We start from the raw sequence: 26,969 nt of genomic DNA on the forward strand, positions 1-26,969 counted from the left end.
AAACTTTATATTAAATGCTTTTCCCAGATCTCTGCTTGCAGTCAGTGGATGGAAACCGTCTCAGTTACATCCAAAAAAGGCAGAAAACCTGAGCAGACCCTCAGCTGAGCGGGTGTCACAATCCCCTGTGAGCTGAACACATCCCCCCAGAAATCCCTCCGCAGAGCTGATAGTTTGTAACAATGGGTCAGTGCAGGTCACATGGAGCAGAATGGTTTATAGTGGAGCGTCACCTGCATGACATCACTACACCCGGGGTGCACAAACTTTCAGAATAAAATGCTTCCCACTGCAAAATGCATCCCCCCCCCCTCAAAATGTGAAAACTGCAAAAATGAGGACACCCCACCATGTTAGAGAATAGAGTAAACAATACTGCTCGTGTGCTACAACGACTGTGTGCCATTACTGCGTCACAGTGGTGCCTGGAGCCGAGTGCAGATGCTAATCTGCAGGCACTCGCTTATTACCTCTGCTGACACTGTGTCCACAGGCACTCGCTCACTACCCCGGCTGACACTGTCCACAGACACGCGCTCATTACCTCTGCTGATACTGTGCCCACAGGCACTCGCTCATTACCTCTGCTGATACTGTGCCCACAGACACGCGCTCATTACCTCTGCTGATACTGTGTCCACAGGCACTCGCTCATTACCTCGGCTGATTAACTGTACACAGGTCCATAGGCACGCGCACATTACAATTGCTGACACTGTGTCTACATGGACTTGCACATTACCCCAGTTGACATTGTGTGCACAGGCATATGGCTTGTAAACCCGGCATATGTCACCATGTACCAGAATCTGCTGCAGAAAGATGCCGATACTAGAGAATGAGTGTTGTGGTGCAGAACCTGCTCTGCCTGTTTGTTACAATGTATCAGTCTAGAGTCGAGACACAATTGTCACTGGATACAAATGTGATGAGTCCTTAACGGTGTGAGACCTGGATGACAACGATGTTCCTTCACTGACAGGCAGCAGAGATCTTGAAAATGGTGAGGGCCCAATTCATCAAGACTGGTGTTTTGTGCTCCTTTGTCAGGACATCATGAATTACCAGATCTGCACAATTTTATGAAAGTTGGTGGTGTTGGCCGAGAGTGACATAAAAACGCTAAAAAAAAAAAAAAAAAAAAAAAAAAAAAAAATTAAAATATAATAATAATAAATAAATATAATAATCACATTTTTGCAACAAGTCACAAAGATGTTGCAACATTTGCAGAATTGTGGTGAATGTGGCGCAGTGCACAGTATGGAGCTGCCGACTTCTCCCCATCACACGTGGGACCGTCCCCGCCGCTGCCTCTTCTGCTTTCTGGGAAACAATACTCAATTTCTGCTCAGATAATTCCCTTTTGTAAAATCACATAATGTCCAGCATTGCCCAATACGGGGGGCGTCCCCTCCCCCAGCGCCGATCACTACACCGAGAGCCAAGGCCGGGAATGTTACTACATGGAGGAAATACAGAGGAGGAGATAATGCACCAAAGCAACAAAGTATCAATAATAGTGCAACCTAATCACATCGGATGTCATATTGTGTATCTAATCCCGGATCCGTTACCTGATCACTATCTGTCTTCCATTAGAAACTGATCCAGTAAGAAAAAAAAATGGAAGATAAATAGCGATCAGGGAACGGATCTGTTAAATAAAACGGATCCTGCAAAAATCAGTATTTGCAAAACGAACAAATAAGTTGTGTTTGCAGAATCCATAATGGATGATCACTGGAGGTGTGGACATGGCCCAAATACAGCAGCTTGTCAGACACTATCCGGTGTGATACTGTCTGCTGAGCCGTGTATCTAATACTCTCCTGTGTGATACTGTCTGCTGAGCCATGTATCTAATCCTCTCCTGTGTGATACTGTCTGCTGAGCTGTGTATCTAATCCTCTCCTGTGTGATACTGTCTGCTGAGCCGTGTATCTAATCCTATCCTGTGTGATAGCGTCTGCTGAGCTGTGCATCTAATCCTATCCTGTGTGATACTGTCTGCTGAGCTGTGTATCTAATCCTATCCTGTGTGATAGCGTCTGCTGAGCTGTGCATCTAATCCTATCCTGTATGATACTGTCTGCTGAGCTGTGTATCTAATCCTCTCCTGTGTGATACTGTCTGCTGAGCCGTGTATCTAATCCTCTCCTGTGTGATACTGTCTGCTGAGCAGTGTATCTAATCCTCTCCTGTGTGATACCGTCTGCTGAGCTGTGCATCTAATCCTCTCCTGTGTGATACTGTCTGCTGAGCTGTGTATCTAATCCTATCCTGTGTGATACTGTCTGCTGAGCTGTGTATCTAATCCTCTCCTGTGTGATACTGTTTGCTGAGCTGTGTATCTAAGCCTTATGGAATGTGATACGATCTGCCAGTTGGGTGGACGCTCGGCACTCGTTGTCCGCAGCACCAGCACAGCCATAGATAATAATCCTTAGCACAATTTTATTAAATTAATAAAGAACACCAACATAGAGAAATATTCCTTAAGCGGGGGCAGGGCCACGTCAGGAGGGGGCAGGGTCACGTCAGGAGGGGGCAGGGTCACGTCAGGAGGGGGCAGGGTCACGTCAGGAGGGGGCAGGGTCACGTCAGGAGGGGGCAGGGTCACGTCAGGAGGGGGCAGGGCCACGTCAGGAGGGGGCAGGGCCACGTCAGGAGGGGGCAGGGCCACGTCAGGAGGGGGCAGGGCCACGTCAGGAGGGGGCAGGGCCACATCAGGAGGGGGCAGGGCCACGTCAGGAGGGGGCAGGGCCACGTCATGATCAGAGGAGCTTGTGGTCAGTGCGGATTAGTATTTGTGTACGTGTCCCTTTAAATAGTCCAGTTAAATCCCCCATCCCCTTCACTATGTTTTCCCCGTTTCTGTCGGAATATATTAGCACACCCCCCTCACTCATCCCATGACCTCACTGGGAACAATTGCCAAATTATTCACAAGGACTGGAAGCCGCCTCTGCCCACGGAGGAGGACGGCGGTGCCAGCCATTGTGTGACTATTCCACTGGCTGATATGGGGTGGACGCGTACACGAGCCCCCAGCACCCATGGGTGCCCTGTCCAGCCACAAGATCGCTACCTACACTAATGTGGATAGTGACTGAGGTTCTTAGCTCTTAATGCAGAAACGTGTGAGAAAGCAGTGCTGCAGTGTAAAGCAGGGTCTCACCTGAGCTTCTAATGAGAAAGTAGAAATCAAACAACCTCAGATTATAATACTCAATATTCATAACTAATTCATGCTGGAGTCACCTGTTATTGTTATACTCTCTTGTTGACCCTTGCTTTACACTGCAGCTCTGCTCCATCTAAAGTAGCAATGATGTGATGAGACAAGGTGGATTTCAGAGGATGATTCTGCCATAAGAAGCGTTTCCTGCGCTAATTGCTGATTAATAAAGGATTGATTGTCCGCATTGTTTGCATTGTTTGCATTGTTTTGGAGAGAATTGCTACATTGTAACGAGCAGATAATGAGCGTTCCGAGGGCGGAGCCAAGACGGAACACAATGTAACCCCGCGCTCACCTGCTGATTCACGCACATTCATCATCATCATCTTCATCACCTGTTTCTTTCTTCTAGAAAAATTCATGGAATTCGACCTAAACGATCAGGGAGACATCGGTAAGTGACGTCACGAGCAGACGAGACCACAACCGCCATTACAGCGGCCACAACCCTGACATTATACAGGGAAAATCATAAATACATGTGTGCCCCCCGCCCCTCCCCCACAATATACAGTGACACCGCCAGAAATACCAAATACATGTGTGCCCCCACCCGTATGCAACTGATACCCCCCCGACTAATCTATTGACAAATCTTCTAGACATGATGGGTCTCAAGCTGATGATGGAGAAGCTCGGAGTCCCCAAAACACATCTAGAAATAAAAAAGATGATAGCGGAGGTGACCGGAGGAACCAGCGAGGCCATCAGCTACCGAGACTTCATCAAGATGCTGCTGGGGAAGAGATCGGCAATCCTGAAAATGTAAGTGACCCTCACCGAGGAGGAGCAAAGCCTAGCGACTATAATACTGCTCCTATGTGCAAGAATATAACTACTATAATACTGCCCCTTATGTACAAGAATATAACTACTATAATACTGCCCCTATGTACAAGAATATAACTACTATAATACTGCCCCTATATACATGAATATAACTACTATAATACTGCCCCTATGTACAAGAATAAAACTACTATAATACTGCCTCCTATGTACAAGAATATAACTACTATAATACTGCCCCTATGTACAAGAATATAACTACTATAATACTGCCCCTATATACAAGAATATAACTACTATAATACTGCCCCTAACTACTATAATACTGCCCCCTATGTACAAGAATATAACTACTATAATACTGCCCCCTATGTACAAGAATATAACTACTATAATACTGCTCCTATGTACAAGAATATAACTACTATAATACTGCCCCTATGTACAAGAATATAACTACTATAATACTGCCCCTATATACATGAATATAACTACTATAATACTGCCCCTATGTACAAGAATATAACTACTATAATACTGCCTCCTATGTACAAGAATATAACTACTATAATACTGCCCCTATGTACAAGAATATAACTACTATAATACTGCCCCTATATACAAGAATATAACTACTATAATACTGCCCCTATGTACAAGAATATAACTACTATAATACTGCCCCCTATGTACAAGAATATAACTACTATAATACTGCCCCCTATGTACAAGAATATAACTACTATAATACTGCTCCTATGTACAAGAATATAACTACTATAATACTGCCCCTATGTACAAGAATATAACTACTATAATACTGCCCCTATATACATGAATATAACTACTATAATACTGCTCCTATATACAAGAATATAACTACTATAATACTGTCCCTATATACAAGAATATAACTACTATAATACTGCTCCTATGTGCAAAAATATAACTACTATAATACTGCCCCTTATGTACAAGAATATAACTACTATAATACTGCCCCTATGTACAAGAATATAACTACTATAATACTGCCCCTATATACATGAATATAACTACTATAATACTGCTCCTATATACATGAATATAACTACTATAATACTGCTCCTATATACATGAATATAACTACTATAATACTGCCCCTATATACATGAATATAACTACTATAATACTGCCCCTATATACATGAGTATAACTACTATAATACTGCCCCTATATACATGACTATAACTACTATAATACTGCCCCTATATACAGGAATATAACTACTATAATACTGCCCCTATATACAAGAATATAACTACTATAATACTGCCCCTATGTACAAGAATATAACTACTATAATACTGCTCCCTATATACAAGAATATAACTACTATAATACTGCCCCCTATGTACAGGAATATAACTACTATAATACTGTCCCTATGTACAAGAATATAACTACTATAATACTGCCCCTATATACAAGAATATAACTACTATAATACTGCCCCTATATACAAGAATATAACTACTATAATACTGCCCCCTATATACAAGAATATAACTACTATAATACTGCCACTATGTGCAAGAATATAACTACTATAATACTGCCCCTATATACAAGAATATAACTACTATAATACTGCCCCCTATATACAAGAATATAACTACTATAATACTGCCACTATGTGCAAGAATATAACTACTATAATACTGCCCCTATATAGAAGAATATAACTACTATAATACTGCCCCTATATACAAGAATATAACTACTATAATACTGCCCCTATATACAAGAATATAACTACTATAATACTGCCCCTATGTACAAGAATATAACTACTATAATACTGCTCCCTCTATACAAGAATATAACTACTATAATACTGCCCCCTATATACAGGAATATAACTACTATAATACTGCTCCTATGTGCAAGAATATAACTACTATAATACTGCCCCTATGTACAAGACTATAACTACTATAATACTGCCCCCTATGTACAGGAATATAACTACTATAATACTGTCCCTATGTACAAGAATATAACTACTATAATACTGCCCCTATATACAAGAATATAACTACTATAATACTGCTCCCTATATACAAGAATATAACTACTATAATACTGCCACTATGTGCAAGAATATAACTACTATAATACTGCCCCTATATACAAGAATATAACTACTATAATACTGTCCCTATGTACAAGAATATAACTACTATAATACTGCCCCCTATATACAGGAATATAACTACTATAATACTGCCCCCTATGTACAAGACTATAACTACTATAATACTGCCCCTATGTACAAGAATATAACTACTATAATACTGCCCCCTATATACAGGAATATAACTACTATAATACTGCCCCCTATGTACAGGAATATAACTACTATAATACTGCCCCTATGTACAAGAATATAACTACTATAATACTGCCCCCTATGTACAAGAATATAACTACTATAATACTGCCACTATGTGCAAGAATATAGCTACTATAATACTGCCCCCTATGTACAAGAATATAACTACTATAATACTGTCCCTATGTACAAGAATATAACTACTATAATACTGCCCCTATGTGCAAGAATATAACTACTATAATACTGCCCCTATGTACAAGAATATAACTACTATAATACTGCCACTATGTGCAAGAATATAACTACTATAATACTGCCCCCTATATACAGGAATATAACTACTATAATACTGTCCCTATGTACAAGAATATAACTACTATAATACTGCTCCTATGTGCAAGAATATAACTACTATAATACTGCCCCTATGTACAAGAATATAACTACTATAATACTGCCCCCTATGTACAAGAATATAACTACTATAATACTGCCCCTATGTACAAGAATATAACTACTATAATACTGCCCCCTATATACAGGAATATAACTACTATAATACTGCCCCCTATGTACAAGACTATAACTACTATAATACTGCCCCCTATGTACAGGAATATAACTACTATAATACTGTCCCTATGTACAAGAATATAACTACTATAATACTGCCCCTATATACAAGAATATAACTACTAAAATACTGCCCCTATGTACAAGAATATAACTACTATAATACTGCCCCCTATGTACAAGAATATAACTACTATAATACTGCCACTATGTGCAAGAATATAACTACTATAATACTGCCCCCTATGTACAAGACTATAACTACTATAATACTGCCCCCTATATACAGGAATATAACTACTATAATACTGCCCCTATGTGCAAGAATATAACTACTATAATACTGCCCCTATGTACAAGAATATAACTACTATAATACTGCCACTATGTGCAAGAATATAACTACTATAATACTGCCCCCTATGTACAAGACTATAACTACTATAATACTGCCCCCTATATACAGGAATATAACTACTATAATACTGCCCCTATGTGCAAGAATATAACTACTATAATACTGCCCCTATGTACAAGAATATAACTACTATAATACTGTCCCTATGTACAAGAATATAACTACTATAATACTGCTCCTATGTGCAAGAATATAACTACTATAATACTGCCCCTATGTACAAGAATATAACTACTATAATACTGCTCCTATGTACAAGAATATAACTACTATAATACTGCTCCCTATGTACAAGAATATAACTACTATAATACTGCCACTATGTGCAAGAATATAACTACTATAATACTGCCCCCTATGTACAAGAATATAACTACTATAATACTGTCCCTATGTACAAGAATATAACTACTATAATACTGCCCCTATGTGCAAGAATATAACTACTATAATACTGTCCCTATGTACAAGAATATAACTACTATAATACTGCTCCTATGTGCAAGAATATAACTACTATAATACTGCCCCTATGTACAAGAATATAACTACTATAATACTGCCCCCTATGTACAAGAATATAACTACTATAATACTGCCCCTATGTGCAAGAATATAACTACTATAATACTGCCCCTATGTACAAGAATATAACTACTATAAGACTGCCCCCTATGTACAAGAATATAACTACTATAATACTGCCACCTATATACAAGACTATAACTACTATAATACTGCCACCTATATACAAGAATATAACTACTATAATACTGCCCCCATATACAAGAATATAACTACTATAATACTGTCCCTATGTACAAGAATATAACTACTATAATACTGCCCCTATATACAAGAATATAACTACTATAATACTGCCCCTATGTACAAGAATATAACTACTATAATACTGCTCCCTATATACAATATAACTACTATAATACTGCCACTATGTGCAAGAATATAACTACTATAATACTGCCCCCTATGTACAAGAATATAACTACTATAATACTGTCCCTATGTACAAGAATATAACTACTATAATACTGCCCCTATGTGCAAGAATATAACTACTATAATACTGCCCCCTATGTACAAGAATATAACTACTATAATACTGCCACTATGTGCAAGAATATAACTACTATAATACTGCCCCCTATGTACAAGAATATAACTACTATAATACTGTCCCTATGTACAAGAATATAACTACTATAATACTGTCCCTATGTGCAAGAATATAACTACTATAATACTGTCCCTATGTACAAGAATATAACTACTATAATACTGCTCCTATGTGCAAGAATATAACTACTATAATACTGCCCCTATGTACAAGAATATAACTACTATAATAATGCCCCCTATGTACAAGAATATAACTACTATAATACTGCTCCCTATGTACAAGAATATAACTACTATAATACTGCCCCTATGTACAAGAATATAACTACTATAATACTGCCCCTATGTGCAAGAATATAACTACTATAATACTGCCCCCTATGTACAAGAATATTACTATAATACTGCCCCTATGTACAAGAATATAACTACTATAATACTGCCCCCTATGTACAAGAATATAACTACTATAATACTGTCCCTATGTACAAGAATATAACTACTATAATACTGCCCCTATGTGCAAGAATATAACTACTATAATACTGCCCCCTATGTACAAGAATATAACTACTATAATACTGCTCCCTATGTACAAGAATATAACTACTATAATACTGCCCCCTATGTACAAGAATATAACTACTATAATACTGCTCCCTATGTACAAGAATATAACTACTATAATACTGCCACTATGTGCAAGAATATAACTACTATAATACTGTCCCTATGTGCAAGAATATAACTACTATAATACTGCCCCTATGTACAAGAATATAACTACTATAATACTGCCCACTATGTACAAGAATATAACTACTATAATACTGCCCCTATGTACAAGAATATAACTACTATAATACTGCCCCCTATGTACAAGAATATAACTACTATAATACTGCCACCTATATACAAGAATATAACTACTATAATACTGCCACCTATATACAAGAATATAACTACTATAATACTGCCCCCATATACAAGAATATAACTACTATAATACTGTCCCTATGTACAAGAATATAACTACTATAATACTGCCCCTATATACAAGAATATAACTACTATAATACTGCCCCTATGTACAAGAATATAACTACTATAATACTGCTCCCTATATACAATATAACTACTATAATACTGCCACTATGTGCAAGAATATAACTACTATAATACTGCCCCCTATGTACAAGAATATAACTACTATAATACTGTCCCTATGTACAAGAATATAACTACTATAATACTGCCCCTATGTGCAAGAATATAACTACTATAATACTGCCCCCTATGTACAAGAATATAACTACTATAATACTGCCACTATGTGCAAGAATATAACTACTATAATACTGCCCCCTATGTACAAGAATATAACTACTATAATACTGTCCCTATGTACAAGAATATAACTACTATAATACTGTCCCTATGTGCAAGAATATAACTACTATAATACTGTCCCTATGTACAAGAATATAACTACTATAATACTGCTCCTATGTGCAAGAATATAACTACTATAATACTGCCCCTATGTACAAGAATATAACTACTATAATAATGCCCCCTATGTACAAGAATATAACTACTATAATACTGCTCCCTATGTACAAGAATATAACTACTATAATACTGCCCCTATGTACAAGAATATAACTACTATAATACTGCCCCTATGTGCAAGAATATAACTACTATAATACTGCCCCTATGTACAAGAATATAACTACTATAATACTGCCCCTATGTACAAGAATATAACTACTATAATACTGCCCCTATGTACAAGAATATAACTACTATAATACTGCCCCTATGTACAAGAATATAACTACTATAATACTGTTCCTATGTACAAGAATATAACTACTATAATACTGCTCCTATGTACAAGAATATAACTACTATAATACTGCCCCTATGTACAAGAATATAACTACTATAATACTGCCCCTATGTACAAGAATATAACTACTATAATACTGTTCCCTATGTACAAGAATATAACTACTATAATACTGCCCTCTATGTACAAGAATATAACTACTATAATACTGCCCTCTATGTACAAGAATATAACTACTATAATACTGCCCCTATGTACAAGAATATAACTACTATAATACTGCCACTATGTGCAAGAATATAACTACTATAATACTGCCACTATGTGCAAGAATATAACTACTATAATACTTCCCCCTATATACAAGAATATAACTACTATAATACTGCCCCCTATGTACAAGAATATAACTACTATAATACTGCCACTATGTGCAAGAATATAACTACTATAATACTGCCCCCTATATACAAGAATATAACTACTATAATACTGCCCCCTATGTACAAGAATATAACTACTATAATACTGCCCCCTATGTACAAGAATATAACTACTATAATACTGCCCCCTATGTACAAGAATATTACTATAATACTGCTCCTATGTACAAGAATATAACTACTATAATACTGCTCCTATGTACAAGAATATAACTACTATAATACTGCCCCTATATACAAGAATATAACTACTATAATACTGCCCCTATATACAAGAATATAACTACTATAATACTGCCCCTATATACAAGAATATAACTACTATAATACTGCCCCTATGTACAAGAATATAACTACTATAATACTGCCCCCTATGTACAAGAATATAACTACTATAATACTGCCCCCATATACAAGAATATAACTACTATAACACTGCCCTTATGTACAGGAATATAACATTTGCTCTGGTGTATATGGTTGCACAGTGCGGTGCAGATTTTGGGCATTTTTGATGAGGGGGGTGAGCTTTTCCCCTGCGGTGACCGGTGGGGCGGTATCCGTCACATCACGTCCTCGGCACATTCCGCCTTCGCCCCTTGATTTCTCAGGTCTTTAGCACTCACCCTCTGAGGGCTCCTCCCTGTAGTTGGGCGCTGGGTGGAGGCGTTATTGGCTGAACCTGGGGAGGATAGAGTTAAAATGTCAGTGATTGCTTTAGGGAAGGGTGCACTTAGTTATTCAGGTGCTGGTATGGGGAATGTAGAAAGCTGCAGGGAATCTGTGCTCTAGTTACACCCAGAGCTGCACAGACGAGGAGCGACAGTTGTGACTGCAGATCAGCACGCGGTAGCATCATACAGTGCGCGGTGTTGTATCCGCTCAGTAGCGGTAGGAATGAGGCGCAGCGGGGGCGGTGTGCTGCCGTCGCCCGGGGTTAATGGGATTCATGCTGGCACGTGCCGCCCACTGCTGCTCATGGACTGTGGGCACCGCATTCCTCTCCGGCTGGAGGATGCCCGTGTGGCCGCAGGGAATGTGCTGGGTCATGGACTCCCACATTACAGCAGCTGGCAGCAGCCTGTCCCCCCAGGACTGCAGAGATGCTGCCAACATGCTGCAGTCGCATCAAGAGCTGAACTCAGCATTCTGCTGCCTTCCTGCTAACTTGCAGGAGCATAACCTCAAATACTGCTGCTGGAGCCGCCGCCTGTTGTGGATCACAAAAAGACAAAATATCCCTTGGCAGCAGTTTGTGCTCCAGAGCTGCTCTTCCTAGCTGTCACCTGCACCCTCTGCCTCCTATGACTCTGGGAATGTGCACATGGCAGCAGTTTATGCTCCAGAGCTGCTCTTCCTAGCTGTCACCTGCGCCTCCTATGACTAAGGGAATGTGCACATGGCAGCAGTTTGTGCTCCAGAGCTGCTCTTCCTAGCTGTCACCTGTACCCTTAGCCTCCTATGATCATGCAAATGTGCACATGGCAGCAGTTTGTGCTCCAGTGCTGCTCTTCCTAGCCGTCATCTGCACCCTCTGCCTCCTATGACTCTGGGACTGTGCACATGGCAGCAGTTTGTGCTTCAGAGCTGCTCGTCCTAGCTGTCACCTGCACCCTGTGTCTCCTATGACTATGGAAATGTGCACATGACAGCAGTTTGTGCTCAAGAGCTGATCTTCCTAGCTGTCACCTGCACCCTGTGCCTCCTATGACTATGGGAATGTGCACATGGCAGCAGTTTGTGCTCCAGAGCTGCTCTTCCTAGCCGTCACCTGCACCCTGTACCTCCTATGACTATGGGACTGTGCACATGGTGGCAGTTTGTGCTCCAGAGCTGCTCTTCCTAGCTGTCACCTGCACCTCCTATGACTAAGGGAATGTGCACATGGCAGCAGTTTGTGCTCCAGAGCTGCTCTTCCTAGCTGTCACCTGCACCTCCTATGACTAAGGGAATGTGCACATGGCAGCAGTTTGTGCTCCAGAGCTGCTCTTCCTAGCTGTCACCTGCACCCTGTACCTCCTATGACTATGGGAATGTGCTCATGACAGCAGTTTGTGCTCCAGAGCTGCTCTTCCTAGCTGTCACCTGCACCCTGTACCTCCTATGACTATGGGAATGTGCTCATGACAGCAGTTTGTGCTCCAGAGCTGCTCTTCCTAGCTGTCACCTGCACCCTGTACCTGCTATGACTATGGGAATGTGCACATGGCAGCAGTTTGTGCTCCAGAGCTGCTCTTCCTAGCTGTCACCTGCAACCTCTGCCTCCTATGACTATGGGAATGTGCACATGGCAGCAGTTTGTGCTCCAGAGCTGCTCTTCCTAGCTGTCACCTGCTATGACTATGGCGGCTCACATGCACCCTCGGGTGACATTAGGGCAGAGGATGTAATGCAGGTGACACGCCGCTCGCACATCCTCATATTTACCTAATTACTGACCCGTCACCGGTATCTGAGCCGCACCCGGCTTAGGTACACGTGCGGCGTATACAGGGGACGCCCGCCTGGAATGTATATACCCCGGCTTCCTCACCTCTCCCCCGATATTCCGCCTCTAATGACTGTGCCCCAAATAATCCCACAAATGTGACATCTGCCGTCCGGACACCGCCATGTGCCACCGCCCGGAGATCAGAGCATGGTCCACACCGGGTGCAACTGCAACGAACCCTCAGCTGTGACAACTATCAGGATGGCGGCCTCCAATGGGAAGAAGACGGCTTCCATTCACTCACAGCAAGCAGAGCTCTTAGCCGGTATCTCACAGGGCATTTGCCCGGAGATTGGTGGCATCATCCCCCAGCAATGCGCAGTGCTGGGGGGCACAATGATGGTGGAGGGGGACAGCAGAAACCACCAAAAGCCACCCACACAAACCGCACTGAACAATGGCGCAGAGAGAACGGCACCCCGAGTAACGCCCGCAGATACCGGAGGAGGACGGGAGCCACGGCAACCGAGGCCACAGACACGACACCCCGAGTAATGCCCGCAGATACCGGAGGAGGACGGGAACCACGGCAACCGAGGCCACAGACACGACACCCCGAGTAATGCCCGCAGATACCGGAGGAGGACGGGAGCCACGGCAACCGAGGCCACAGACACGACACCCCGAGTAATGCCCGCAGATACCGGAGGAGGACGGGAGCCACGGCAACCGAGGCCACAGACACGACACCCCGAGTAATGCCCGCAGATACCGGAGGAGGACGGGAGCCACGGCAACCGAGGCCACAGACACGACACCCCGAGTAATGCCCGCAGATACCGGAGGAGGACGGGAACCACGGCAACCGAGGCCACAGACACGACACCCCGAGTAATGCCCGCAGATACCGGAGGAGGACGGGAACCACGGCAACCGAGGCCACAGACACGACACCCCGAGTAACGCCCGCAGATACCGGAGGAGGACGGGAGCCACGGCAACCGAGGCCACAGACACGACACCCCGAGTAACGCCCGCAGATACCGGAGGAGGACGGGAGCCACGGCAACCGAGGCCACAGACACGACACCCCGAGTAATGCCCGCAGATACCGGAGGAGGACGGGAGCCACGGCAACCGAGGCCACAGACACGACACCCCGAGTAATGCCCGCAGATACCGGAGGAGGACGGGAGCCACGGCAACCGAGGCCACAGACACGACACCCCGAGTAATGCCCGCAGATACCGGAGGAAGACGGGAACCACGGCAACCGAGGCCACAGACACGACACCCCGAGTAATGCCCGCAGATACCGGAGGAGGACGGGAACCACGGCAACCGAGGCCACAGACACGACACCCCGAGTAACGCCCGCAGATACCGGAGGAGGACGGGAACCACGGCAACCGAGGCCACAGACACGACACCCCGAGTAATGCCCGAAGATACCGGAGGAAGACGGGAGCCACGGCAACCGAGGCCACAGACACGACACCCCGAGTAATGCCCGAAGATACCGGAGGAAGACGGGAGCCACGGCAACCGAGGCCACAGACACGACACCCCGAGTAATGCCCGCAGATACCGGAGGAAGACGGGAACCACGGCAACCGAGGCCACAGACACGACACCCCGAGTAATGCCCGCAGATACCGGAGGAGGACGGGAACCACGGCAACCGAGGCCACAGACACGACACCCCGAGTAACGCCCGCAGATACCGGAGGAGGACGGGAGCCACGGTAACCGAGGCCACAGACACGACACCCCGAGAAATGCCCGCAGATACCGGAGGAGGACGGGAGCCACGACAACCGAGGCCACAGACACAACACCCCGAGTAATGCCCGCAGATACCGGAGGAGGACGGGAGCCACGGCAACCGAGGCCACAGACACGACACCCCGAGTAATGCCCGCAGATACCGGAGGAAGACGGGAGCCACGGCAACCGAGGCCACAGACACAACAGGCTTAGATACACAGGGACCGGAGTGATATTAGAGACACTGCTCAGCAGACAGTATCACACAGGGTAGGACTAGATACACAGCTCAGCAGACAGTATCACACAGGATAGGATTAGATACACAGCTCAGCAGACAGTATCACACAGGAGAGGATTAGATACACAGCTCAGCAGACAGTATCACACAGGATAGGATTAGATACATGGCTCATCAGATGGTATCTGCTTTTCTGATTGGCTGGGAGCTTCACAGAGGGCGGAGTCCTATGCGGCTCAGTGGCCCCCCGACTTCTCCATGAGGGGCCCCAGTAATGTGCAGAGTTGGGAACAGATTTCCTTAAAAGGAATCTCATTTCTATTTGAGGAAATCTGAGATTCGGAGCTGACAGAGACCCCATTGTCTGCAGTCCCCCGAGATTTGGGGAGCAACAGGTGCAGCAAAGATTACCCTCCTCCAGTGCAGAGACGAAAACCTAAAAACCAGGACACGTCACATAATATAGCACCTGCCCCACGGAGGGGTGACAAGGTCACGTGCAGGACTCCGGGAAAGCGCCTCCATCGTCCGCACTGACGGTCACCCAGCTTTCCCATCACAGGTCAGCATCAGGAAGCTCTCGCTGCACAGTCACATGCAGAGAAGCGCTCGCATGTCTCCGGACACCACCGGGCAGATGTGCAGGGTGCGACGCAGCTGCTGGCAACAGACAGTGCCCAATTATCCACCCCCCGGAGGAATAGACGGGCGCAGACACCGCCAGAAACTAAATACAGACCGGGAATCGAAGGCACTCGGCACAGTCCTATATCCTCCGAGGAGCAGCAACTGCTCATCACCCACCATGGAGAAGAGACGGCGGAAGAGACGGCGGGGTCCCTACAGGGTGTGGAGTATACAGCAGCAGTAACCACTCACATGCCAGCGACTGCACAAGAGAACTACCACCACCAGCAAAATGCATACAGGGAGCTCCCCCTAGTGGTGGCTGCAGACAGGATCTTATCATGCATCTCTGTATACAGGGAGCTCCCCCTAGTGGTGGCTGCAGACAGGATCTTATCATGTATCTCTGTATACAGGGAGCTCCTCCTAGTGGTGGCTGCAGACAGGATCTTATCATGTATCTCTATACAGGGAGCTCCCCCTAGTGGTGGCTGCAGACAGGATCTTATCATGTATCTCTGTATACAGGGAGCTCCCCCTAGTGGTGGCTGCAGACAGGATCTTATCATGTATCTCTGTATACAGGGAGCTCCCCCTAGTGGTGGCTGCAGACAGGATCTTATCATGTATCTCTGTATACAGGGAGCGCCCCCTAGTGGTGGCTGCAGACAGGATCTTATCATGTATCTCTGTATACAGGGAGCGCCCCCTAGTGGTGACTGCAGACAGGATATTATCATGTATCTCTGTATACAGGGAGCTCCCCCTAGTGGTGGCTGCAGACAGGATCTTATCATGTATCTCTGTATACAGGGAGCTCCCCCTAGTGGTGGCTGCAGACAGTATATTATCATGTATCTCTGTATACAGGGAGCGCCCCCTAGTGGTGACTGCAGACAGGATCTTATCATGTATCTCTGTATACAGGGAGCTCCCCCTAGTGGTGGCTGCAGACAGGATCTTATCATGTATCTGTATACAGAGAGCTCCCCCTAGTGGTGACTGCAGACAGGGTCTTATCATGTATCTCTGCATACAGGGAGCTCCCCCTAGTGGTGGCTGCAGACAGGATCTTATCATGTATCTCTGTATACAGGGCGCTCCCCCTAGTGGTGGCTGCAGACAGGATCTTATCATGTATCTCTGTATACAGGGAGCTCCCCCTAGTGGTGGCTGCAGACAGGATCTTGTATATCGCTGTGGCTGAATGAAGGGGAGCACAACACAGCACAGTATGTAGGGGCATCTCCTTGTATCCTCTCCTCACATGTTTGTCTGCAGCCTGCATGCTGCTTCTCTCCATGTATCGGCCTTAATCTGTGTCTCGCTGGACATTATTTGGGTCTTCGCCCTCGGATCTTGGTGTGAATCATATCCTTATAAAGTGACTTCAGCATCTCTCCATTTCCTGTGTGATTGGGGAGAGTTGTAATTTCGGGGGCCCCTGCAGGCGTGGGATGGGGCCGTGGAATCAGTGCGGGTAGGTTTTTCCTGGGGGCTCAGATTTCAGCTCTGTGGCTGCTCGGGGGTCTCTGTGATCAGGTAACTCGTCACCTTTCGGAGGATAAAGCCCCATTAATAGCGGCTCACACTGCCCTCCTGTGTCCTCCGGTTACCGCCGCGCGGTGTGGGAACAGTGCGGCCCTTTGTGCGGTTGTCCCCTCTCCATTCCTTTCTGTTATCGGCCATTATCTCCCGGGTGGGTGTCTCTGGAGTGGCTGGGACCCTCTCACATGTGGCACGCTGCCTAACCTCCCAACAATTCGGTTTCTGTGCGTCCCCTCGTCCCTCCGCCCTCAGACGCTTATTTTAGAACAGATACAATCCCTTTCCCTGAATTCTCAGGAGCGCCCCAAGGAGAGCTCCGTGAGAAGGGGGAATTGGGGGCCACGGGAGGGAGGACGGCACCGCAAAACAACAGGACCGGAAAATGTATGTGTACAGCTTTAAGAGAGCAGCTAATCCCACAGGGGAATGATGTCTGTACATGGCCGGACCCCCAACCTGCAGATAAGTGCAATCTATTACTCCCTGTTATCAGCCATGTCTGGTCACTTTTTATTAGGCTTGGGATATCCGCCCCTCGTTTTCGGGGTCTCTGATTCGCTCCCCATCCCCTGTGATGCGCCTGTCTCTCGTATAATCAGGGCCGCTCCGGTTGCTGTTAATCCCGGACTCGCAGCGGATTATGACTTTCTGAAGTTTACGGTTACAGGGCGGTGACGTCGCAGCGTCGGATGTTGGGTTTGTAGCTGTTGTAGGGAGGTTTATGGACTGTCAGTCACACCATTCAAAAACATTACAGACTTACAGTCATATGAAAAAGTTTGGGCGCCCCTATTAATGTTAACCTTTTTTCTTTATAACAATTTGGGTTTTTGCTATTTCAGTGTCATATATCTATCTAATAACTGATGGACTGAGTAATATTTCTGGATTGAAATGAGGTTTATTGTACTAACAGAAAATGTGCAATCCGCATTTAAACAAAATTTGACCAGTGCAAAAGTATGGGCACCTCAACATAAACGTGACATTAATATTTTGTAGATCCTCCTTTTGCAGAAATCACAGCCTCTAGTGGCTTCCTGTAGCTTTTAATGAGTTCCTGGATCCTGGATGAAGGTAGATTTGACCATTCCTGGTTACAAAACAATTCCAGTTCAGTTAAGTTTGATGGTCGCCGAGCATGGACAGCCACTTCACATCAACCCACAGATTTTCAATGATATTCAGGTCTGGGGACTGGGATGGCCGTTCCAGAACATTGTAATTGCGCCTCTGCATGAATGCCTGAGTAGATTTGGAGCGGTGTTTTGGATTTTTGTCTTGCTGAAATATCCATCCCCTGCGTAACTTCAACTTCGTCACTGATTCTTGCACATTATTGTCAAGAATCTGCTGATACTGAGTGGAATCCATGCGACCCTCAACTTTAACAAGATTCCCGGTGCCGGCATTGGCCACACAGCCCCAAAGCATGATGGAACCTCCACCAAATTTTACTGTGGGTAGCAAGTGCTTTTCTTGGAATGCCGTGTTTTTTGCCTCCATGCATAACGCCTTTTTGTATGACCAAACAACTCAATCTTTGTTTCATCAGTCCACAGGACCTTCTTCCAAAATGTAACTGGCTTGTCCAAATGTGCTTTTGCATACCTCAGGCGACTCTGTTTGTGGCGTGCTTGCAGAAACGGCTTCTTTCACATCACTCTCCCATACAGCTTCTCCTTGTGCAACGTGCGCTGTATTGTTGACTGATGCACATTGACACCATCTGCAGCAGGATGATGCTGCAGGTCTTTGGAGGTGGTCTGTGGATTGTCCTTGACTGTTCTCACCATTCTTCTTCTCTGCCTTTCTGATATTTTTCTTGGCCGGCCACTTCTGGGCTTAACAAGACCTGTACCTGTGTTCTTCCATTTCCTTACTATGTTCCTCACAGTGGAAACTGACAGTTTAAATCTCTGAGACAACTTTTTGTACCTTCCCCTGAACAACTATGCTGAATAATCTTTGTTTTCATCTCATTTGAGAGTTGTTTTGAGGAGCCCATGATGCCACTCTTCATAGGAGATACAAATAGGAGAACAACTTGCAAGTGGCCACCTTAAATACCTTTTCTCATGATTGGATACACCGGCCTATGAAGCTCAAAGCTCAATGAGGTTACAAAACCAATTTAGTGCTTTAGTAAGTCAGTAAAAAGTAGTTAGGAGTGTTCAAATCAAGAAATTGATAAGGGTGCCCATACTTTTGCACCGGTCAAATTTTGTTTAAATGTGGATTGCACATTTTCTGTTCGTGCAATAAACCTCATTTCAATCCAGAAATATTACTCAGTCCATCAGTTATTAGATATATGAGACTGAAATAGCAAAAACCCAAATTGTTATAAAGAAAAAAGGTTAACATTAATAGGGGTGCCCAAACTTTTTCATATGACTGTATAGACAGATTCTTCTGGAAGGGCTGATAACAGAGAGCAACAGATTCATACAGCCACACAGCACATAGCTCTCTGCACAGCAGTGGTGGGGCTGCACTGCCATCTGGTGGTCATTACTGGTATTGCTGGGGTGATCTGGATTAGATCACCTGCAGTATGAGCCGCACTTGTTTGATCCTTATGGAATTGTCAGAATTGAAGGGATTTCTAACATTAACCCTTTGTCTTTCCAGCATCATGATGTTTGAAGGAAAAGCCAATGAAGCCCCCCTAAAGCCTGTGGGCCCCCCTCCCAAAAGAGACATCCGGAGCCTCCCATAGAGAGACGGCCTGAAGCCGAGTGACCAGCGACTGTGACCAGCACGTGCCTTCCAGCGATCCCGGGCGTCGCTGCCCCCAGTATTTATTCCGGGGACCTCCAGCCGGACTGCCCTATACTAGAATGTGACCGCTGTACATTAGAGCGCCAGCTCCTGGGGCCGCGGTGTTAGCGCCTCGTTGTGATTATTGTTTTCGTCGTATCGTGATCTTGTACATTTGTAAAGAGCTGTCTATGCGACTCCGCGTCTGAGCAGTCATTACTGGCGGGGGTCTCCGACTCTGTCCTCCTGACCACAGCCCCGGACTATGGGGGGCAGCAGATCCAGGGTCTCACCGACTGATACACTGTAACGAACCCTCAGCTATGCAGGAGGCCAGCAGGGGTGGACAGAGCACTACCTGCTGCCGTGCTCCGGCCTGTGAGGAGGAGGGGGGCTGTAGTTCCCCTTTGTCCCGGCCCGGTGCCCTTCCCCGCAGAGCATCGCTTCCTCCGTGGCCGCTGACTCCGCAGAGATGGAAAGTGGAGAAGTCGCTCGTGCTGATGACAATCCCATAATAGACGGGCGAGAAACCGCTGACGGGTCACTGAGGGGCGGCACAGAGGGGGCAACCGAGCCCTGACCTCAGATAGCCCCACATAGGGCATCACTGAGGGGCGGCACAGCGGGGGCAACCGAGCCCTGACCTCAGATAGCCCCACATAGGGCATCACTGAGGGGCGGCACAGAGGGGGCAACCGAGCCCTGACCTCAGATAGCCCCACATAGGGCATCACTGAGGGGCGGCACAGCGGGGGCAACCGAGCCCTGACCTCAGATAGCCCCACATAGGGCATCACTGAGGGGCGGCACAGCGGGGGCAACCGAGCCCTGACCTCAGATAGCCCCACATAGGGAGTCACTGAGGGGCGGCACAGCGGGGGGCAACCGAGCCCTGACCTCAGATAGCCCCACATAGGGCATCACTGAGGGGCGGCACAGCGGGGGCAACCGAGCCCTGACCTCAGATAGCCCCACATAGGGAGTCACTGAGGGGCGGCACAGCGGGGGCAACCGAGCCCTGACCTCAGATAGCCCCACATAGGGAGTCACTGAGGGGCGGCACAGCGGGGGCAACCGAGCCCTGACCTCAGATAGCCCCACATAGGGAGTCACTGAGGGGCAGCACAGCGGGGGCAACCGAGCCCTGACCTCACATAACCCCCACATAGGGCATCACTGAGGGGCAGCACAGCGGGGGCAACCGAGCCCTGACCTCACATAACCCCACACAGGGCATCACTGAGGGGCAGCACAGAGGGGGCAACCGAGCCCTGACCTCAGATAACCCCACATAGGGCATCACTGAGGGGCGGCACAGCGGGGGCAACCGAGCCCTGACCTCAGATAGCCCCACATAGGGAGTCACTGAGGGGCAGCACAGCGGGGGCAACCGAGCCCTGACCTCACATAACCCCCACATAGGGCATCACTGAGGGGCAGCACAGCGGGGGCAACCGAGCCCTGACCTCAGATAACCCCACATAGGGAGTCACTGAGGGGCAGCACAGCGGGGGCAACCGAGCCCTGACCTCACATAACCCCACACAGGGCATCACTGAGGGGCGGCACAGCGGAGGCAACCGAGCCCTGACCTCAGATAGCCCCACACAGGGCATCACTGAGGGGCGGCACAGCGGGGGCAACTGAGCCCTGACCTCACATAACCCCACATAGGGCATCACTGAGGGGCAGCACAGCAGGGGCAACAGAGCCCTGACCTCACATAACCCCCACATAGGGCATCACTGAGGGGCAGCACAGAGGGGGCAACTGAGCCCTGACCTCACATAGGGCATCACTGAGGGGCGGCACAGAGGGGGCAACCGAGCCCTGACCTCAGATAGCCCCACATAGGGCATCACTGAGGGGCGGCACAGAGCCCTGACCTCACATAAACCCCCCATAGGGCATCACTGAGGGGCGGCACAGCGGGGGCAACTGAGCCCTGACCTCAGATAACCCCACACAGGGCATCACTGAGGGGCGGCACAGCCCTGACCTCACATAACCCCACACAGGGCATCACTGAGGGGCATCACTGAGGGGCGGCACAGAGCCCTGACCTCACATAAACCCCCCATAGGGCATCACTGAGGGGCGGCACAGCGGGGGCAACTGAGCCCTGACCTCAGATAGCCCCACACAGGGCATCACTGAGGGGCAGCACAGCGGGGTCAACAGACGGCTCACCTCAGATAGCCCCACACACAGAGCCCCCCCCCCAAAACAGCCACTACCAATAACAGCCAGTACACCCCTCCTATAATACTATAATAGTGCACCCCACCCCAGTGGTCTAACAGACCCCCGCATACGAACTCATTGCATTATTTACAGCCGCATCCATCACATAGTGCCCCCCTCCCCCGCCAAGATATCAAGAAATCGCGAAACGGCGCGGTAACATGTTGTGGCTGCAGTGGAGTTACCCATGAACCCAGCTGTCCTGGGACCCTGAATGTCACTCCCTCTGTGCAGACTCCAGAGAAGCCGTGCAGGCGGCCGTACGCTTCATCTCTCCCCCTGCAGCTGCCAGGAAATCATCCCGCCCTCACCGACCTCCGGTCCCAGAAAATCTAATACTCCAGTCACCTCCAGAGCTGCATTCACAATTCTCCTGGACTCAGCCCTGCACACACCCAAAGCCAATCCAACAAGTATCCGGCTTCACTACAACTCCTGCTGGGCAAGGCTAGAGTGACCACAGGAAGATAACTCCCATCATGCACCACAAATCACAGCTCCAATCATGCCCCAGTAGTCTGTACCCGTCGTGGCATGCTGGGGGTTGTAGTTGTCAGACAGCTGAGGAGCCCCAAGTTGCAGCCACCACTGTACACAGAAGCAGCTGTGAGGTCCTGCAGAACTGGGAATGAGCGCAGCTCTGGAGGTGACTGGAGCAGAACACACGAGAAATGAATGTAACAAACCTGAAAGCTGCCCCTGAGCGCCCTCTGGTGGTGACTGAGCATTACAGACACGGTTATAGACGTATACTAAACACAGAATCACTGAGCTGCCATCTAGTGGTGGAAGTGGAGAACTACAGTCACACGAAGGAAAAAAAAAAAAAGCTGGAAAGACAAATGGGAGTCTCCTATTTATACAACTGTTATCGCCGCACATCACTGCAGCTCCCTGATTGGGGGAGATATCTCTGCTCATACTGGACCTCCTGCTTCATTTATAGAAAAATGATAAGACCTCAACATTACAGAGGTCACATATTCCCCATTTGTGTATGTAATATAGCGCCATCTGGTGTTCACAAAAGCAAAATATCCATAGGATCGGAAGAGAACCAGCAACATCAGTCACATATAATAGTATAATGACCGGCGCCCCCTGCTGGTGACATCCCATATAACTGTATAATGACCGGCGCCCCCTGCTGGTGACATCCCATATAACTGTATAATGACCGGCGCCCCCTGCTGGTGACATCACATATAACTGTATAATGACCGGCGACCCCTGCTGGTGACATCACATATAACTGTATAATGACCGGCGCCCCCTGCTGGAGACATCACATATAACTGTATAATGACCGGCGCCCCCTGCTGGTGACATCCCATATAACTGTATAATGACCGGCGCCCCCTGCTGGAGACAGCACATATAACTGTATAATGACCGGCGCCCCCTGCTGGTGACAGCACATATAACTGTATAATGACCGGCGCCCCCTGCTGGTGACATCACATATAACTGTATAATGACCGGCGCCCCCTGCTGGAGACAGCACATATAACAGTATAATGACCGGCGCCCCCTGCTGGAGACAGCACATATAACTGTATAATGACCGGCGCCCCCTGCTGGAGACAGCACATATAACTGTATAATGACCGGCGCCTCCTGCTGGTGACATCACATATAACTGTATAATGACCGGCGCCCCCTGCTGGAGACAGCACATAACTGTATAATGACCGGCGCCCCCTGCTGGAGACAGCACATATAACTGTATAATGACCGGCGCCCCCTGCTGGTGACATCACATATAACGGTATAATGACCGGCGCCCCCTGCTGGAGACAGCACATAACTGTATAATGACCAGCGCCCCCTGCTGGAGACAGCACATATAACAGTATAATGACCGGCGCCCCCTGCTGGAGACATCACATATAACTGTATAATGACCGGCGCCTCCTGCTGGTGACATCACATATAACTGTATAATGACCGGCGCCCCCTGCTGGTGACAGCACATATAACGGTATAATGACCGGCGCCCCCTGCTGGTGACATCCCATATAACTGTATAATGACCGGCGCCCCCTGCTGGAGACATCACATATAACTGTATAATGACCGGCGCCCCCTGCTGGTGACAGCACATATAACTGTATAATGACCGGCGCCCCCTGCTGGAGACATCACATATAACGGTATAATGACCGGCGCCCCCTGCTGGTGATAGCACATATAACTGTATAATGACCGGCGCCCCCTGCTGGTGACAGCACATATAACGGTATAATGACCGGCGCCCCCTGCTGGAGACAGCACATATAACGGTATAATGACCGGCGCCCCCTGCTGGAGACATCACATATAATGGTATAATGACCGGCGCCCCCTGCTGGAGACATCACATATAACAGTATAATGACCGGCGCCCCCTGCTGGAGACATCACATATAATGGTATAATGACCGGCGCCCCCTGCTGGAGACATCACATATAACAGTATAATGACCGGCGCCCCCTGCTGGAGACATCACATATAACAGTATAATGACCAGCGCCCCCTGCTGGTGACATCACATATAACTGTATAATGACCGGCGCCCCCTGCTGGTGACATCACATATAACTGTATAATGACCGGCGCCCCCTGCTGGTGACATCACATATAACTGTATAATGACCGGCGCCCCCTGCTGGTGACAACACATATAACTGTATAATGACCGGCACCCCCTGCTGGAGACAGCACATATAACTGTATAATGACCGGCACCCCCTGCTGGAGACAGCACATATAACTGTATAATGACCGGCGCCCCCTGCTGGAGACAGCACATATAACTGTATAGTGACCGGCGCCCCCTGCTGGAGACAGCACATATAACTGTATAGTGACCGGCGCCCCCTGCTGGAGACAGCACATATAACTGTATAATGACCGGCGCCCCCTGCTGGTGACAGCACATATAATGGTATAATGACCGGCGCCCCCTGCTGGAGACAGCACATATAACAGTATAATGACCGGCGCCCCCTGCTGGAGACAGCGCATATAACTGTATAATGACCGGCGCCCCCTGCTGGTGACATCCCATATAACTGTATAATGACCGGCGACCCCTGCTGGTGACAGCACATATAACTGTATAATGACCGGCGCCCCCTGCTGGAGACATCACATATAACTGTATAATGACCGGCGCCCCCTGCTGGAGACATCACATATAACTGTATAATGACCGGCGCCCCCTGCTGGTGACAGCACATATAACTGTATAATGACCGGCGCCCCCTGCTGGTGACATCACATATAACTGTATAATGACCGGCGCCCCCTGCTGGAGACATCACATATAACTGTATAATGACCGGCGACCCCTGCTGGTGACAGCACATATAACTGTATAATGACCGGCGCCCCCTGCTGGTGACATCCCATATAACTGTATAATGACCGGCGACCCCTGCTGGAGACAGCACATATAACTGTATAATGACCGGCGCCCCCTGCTGGAGACAGCACATATAACTGTATAATGACCGGCGCCCCCTGCTGGTGACAGCACATATAACTGTATAATGACCAGCGCCCCCTGCTGGTGACATCACATATAACTGTATAATGACCGGCGCCCCCTGCTGGAGACAGCACATATAACTGTATAATGACCGGCGCCCCCTGCTGGAGACATCCCATATAACTGTATAATGACCGGCGCCCCCTGCTGGTGACAGCACATATAACTGTATAATGACCGGCGCCCCCTGCTGGTGACATCACATATAACTGTATAATGACCGGCACCCCCTGCTGGAGACATCACATATAACTGTATAATGACCGGCGCCCCCTGCTGGAGACATCCCATATAACTGTATAATGACCGGCGCCCCCTGCTGGTGACATCACATATAACTGTATAATGACCGGCACCCCCTGCTGGTGACATCCCATATAACTGTATAATGACCGGCGCCCCCTGCTGGTGACATCACATATAACTGTATAATGACCGGCGCCCCCTGCTGGTGACAGCACATATAACTGTATAATGACCGGCACCCCCTGCTGGAGACAGCACATATAACTGTATAATGACCGGCGCCCCCTGCTGGAGACATCACACATAACCGTATAATGACCGGCGCCCCCTGCTGGAGATATCACATATAACTGTATAATGACCGGCGCCCCCTGCTGGAGACAGCACATATAACTGTATAATGACCGGCGCCCCCTGCTGGTGACAGCACATATAACTGTATAATGACCGGCGCCCCCTGCTGGAGACATATTGCAGGCGCCGAATGCTCATCACTGGGGCCACGTGTAGTTCTCCCGGGTGGTGGGCGGCTTGGTGATGTTGCCTCCCGTCCACTGTAATGACGCAGGCCCCGCACCCCCCTATGTAGGGGTCTTTCTCACCCCCACACGCCGCTTCTGTTATACACAACCTCATGGTCATGGGGACTCAGAAAAATAATGTTACTTCCTGTTATCAGCAATTTTGGCGGAGGCCCCGCCTTTTCCGGTCACGTGGGTGTGACGTCAGC

General features: G+C 47.2%; 1 protein-coding gene and 1 long non-coding RNA gene across 2 annotated transcripts in view; one reads left to right on the top strand and one right to left on the bottom strand.

Annotated features, from left to right (window-relative positions):
- Positions 1-20,413, top strand: part of AIF1L (allograft inflammatory factor 1 like) — a 34,299-nt gene extending 13,886 nt beyond the window's left edge. The window contains exons 4-6 of the mRNA XM_075322917.1: positions 3,597-3,638; positions 3,847-4,009; positions 20,088-20,413. Coding sequence (XP_075179032.1) covers positions 3,597-3,638; positions 3,847-4,009; positions 20,088-20,175 — 293 coding nt within the window. The 3' untranslated portion in view covers positions 20,176-20,413. The remainder of the gene's footprint in view (positions 1-3,596; positions 3,639-3,846; positions 4,010-20,087) is intronic.
- On the bottom strand, positions 4-26,922 carry LOC142250718 (uncharacterized). Its single transcript, XR_012725261.1, has 4 exons — positions 26,842-26,922; positions 11,466-11,521; positions 3,540-3,616; positions 4-1,122 (listed from the first exon to the last, which is right to left on the bottom strand). It is a non-coding gene; the product is annotated as an uncharacterized LOC142250718 (long non-coding RNA).
- Between the last annotated feature and the right edge of the window lie 47 nt (positions 26,923-26,969).

The sequence above is a fragment of the Anomaloglossus baeobatrachus genome, chromosome 9 (assembly GCF_048569485.1).
Source record: "Anomaloglossus baeobatrachus isolate aAnoBae1 chromosome 9, aAnoBae1.hap1, whole genome shotgun sequence".
In the NCBI taxonomy this organism is placed as follows: Eukaryota; Metazoa; Chordata; class Amphibia; order Anura; family Aromobatidae; genus Anomaloglossus; species Anomaloglossus baeobatrachus.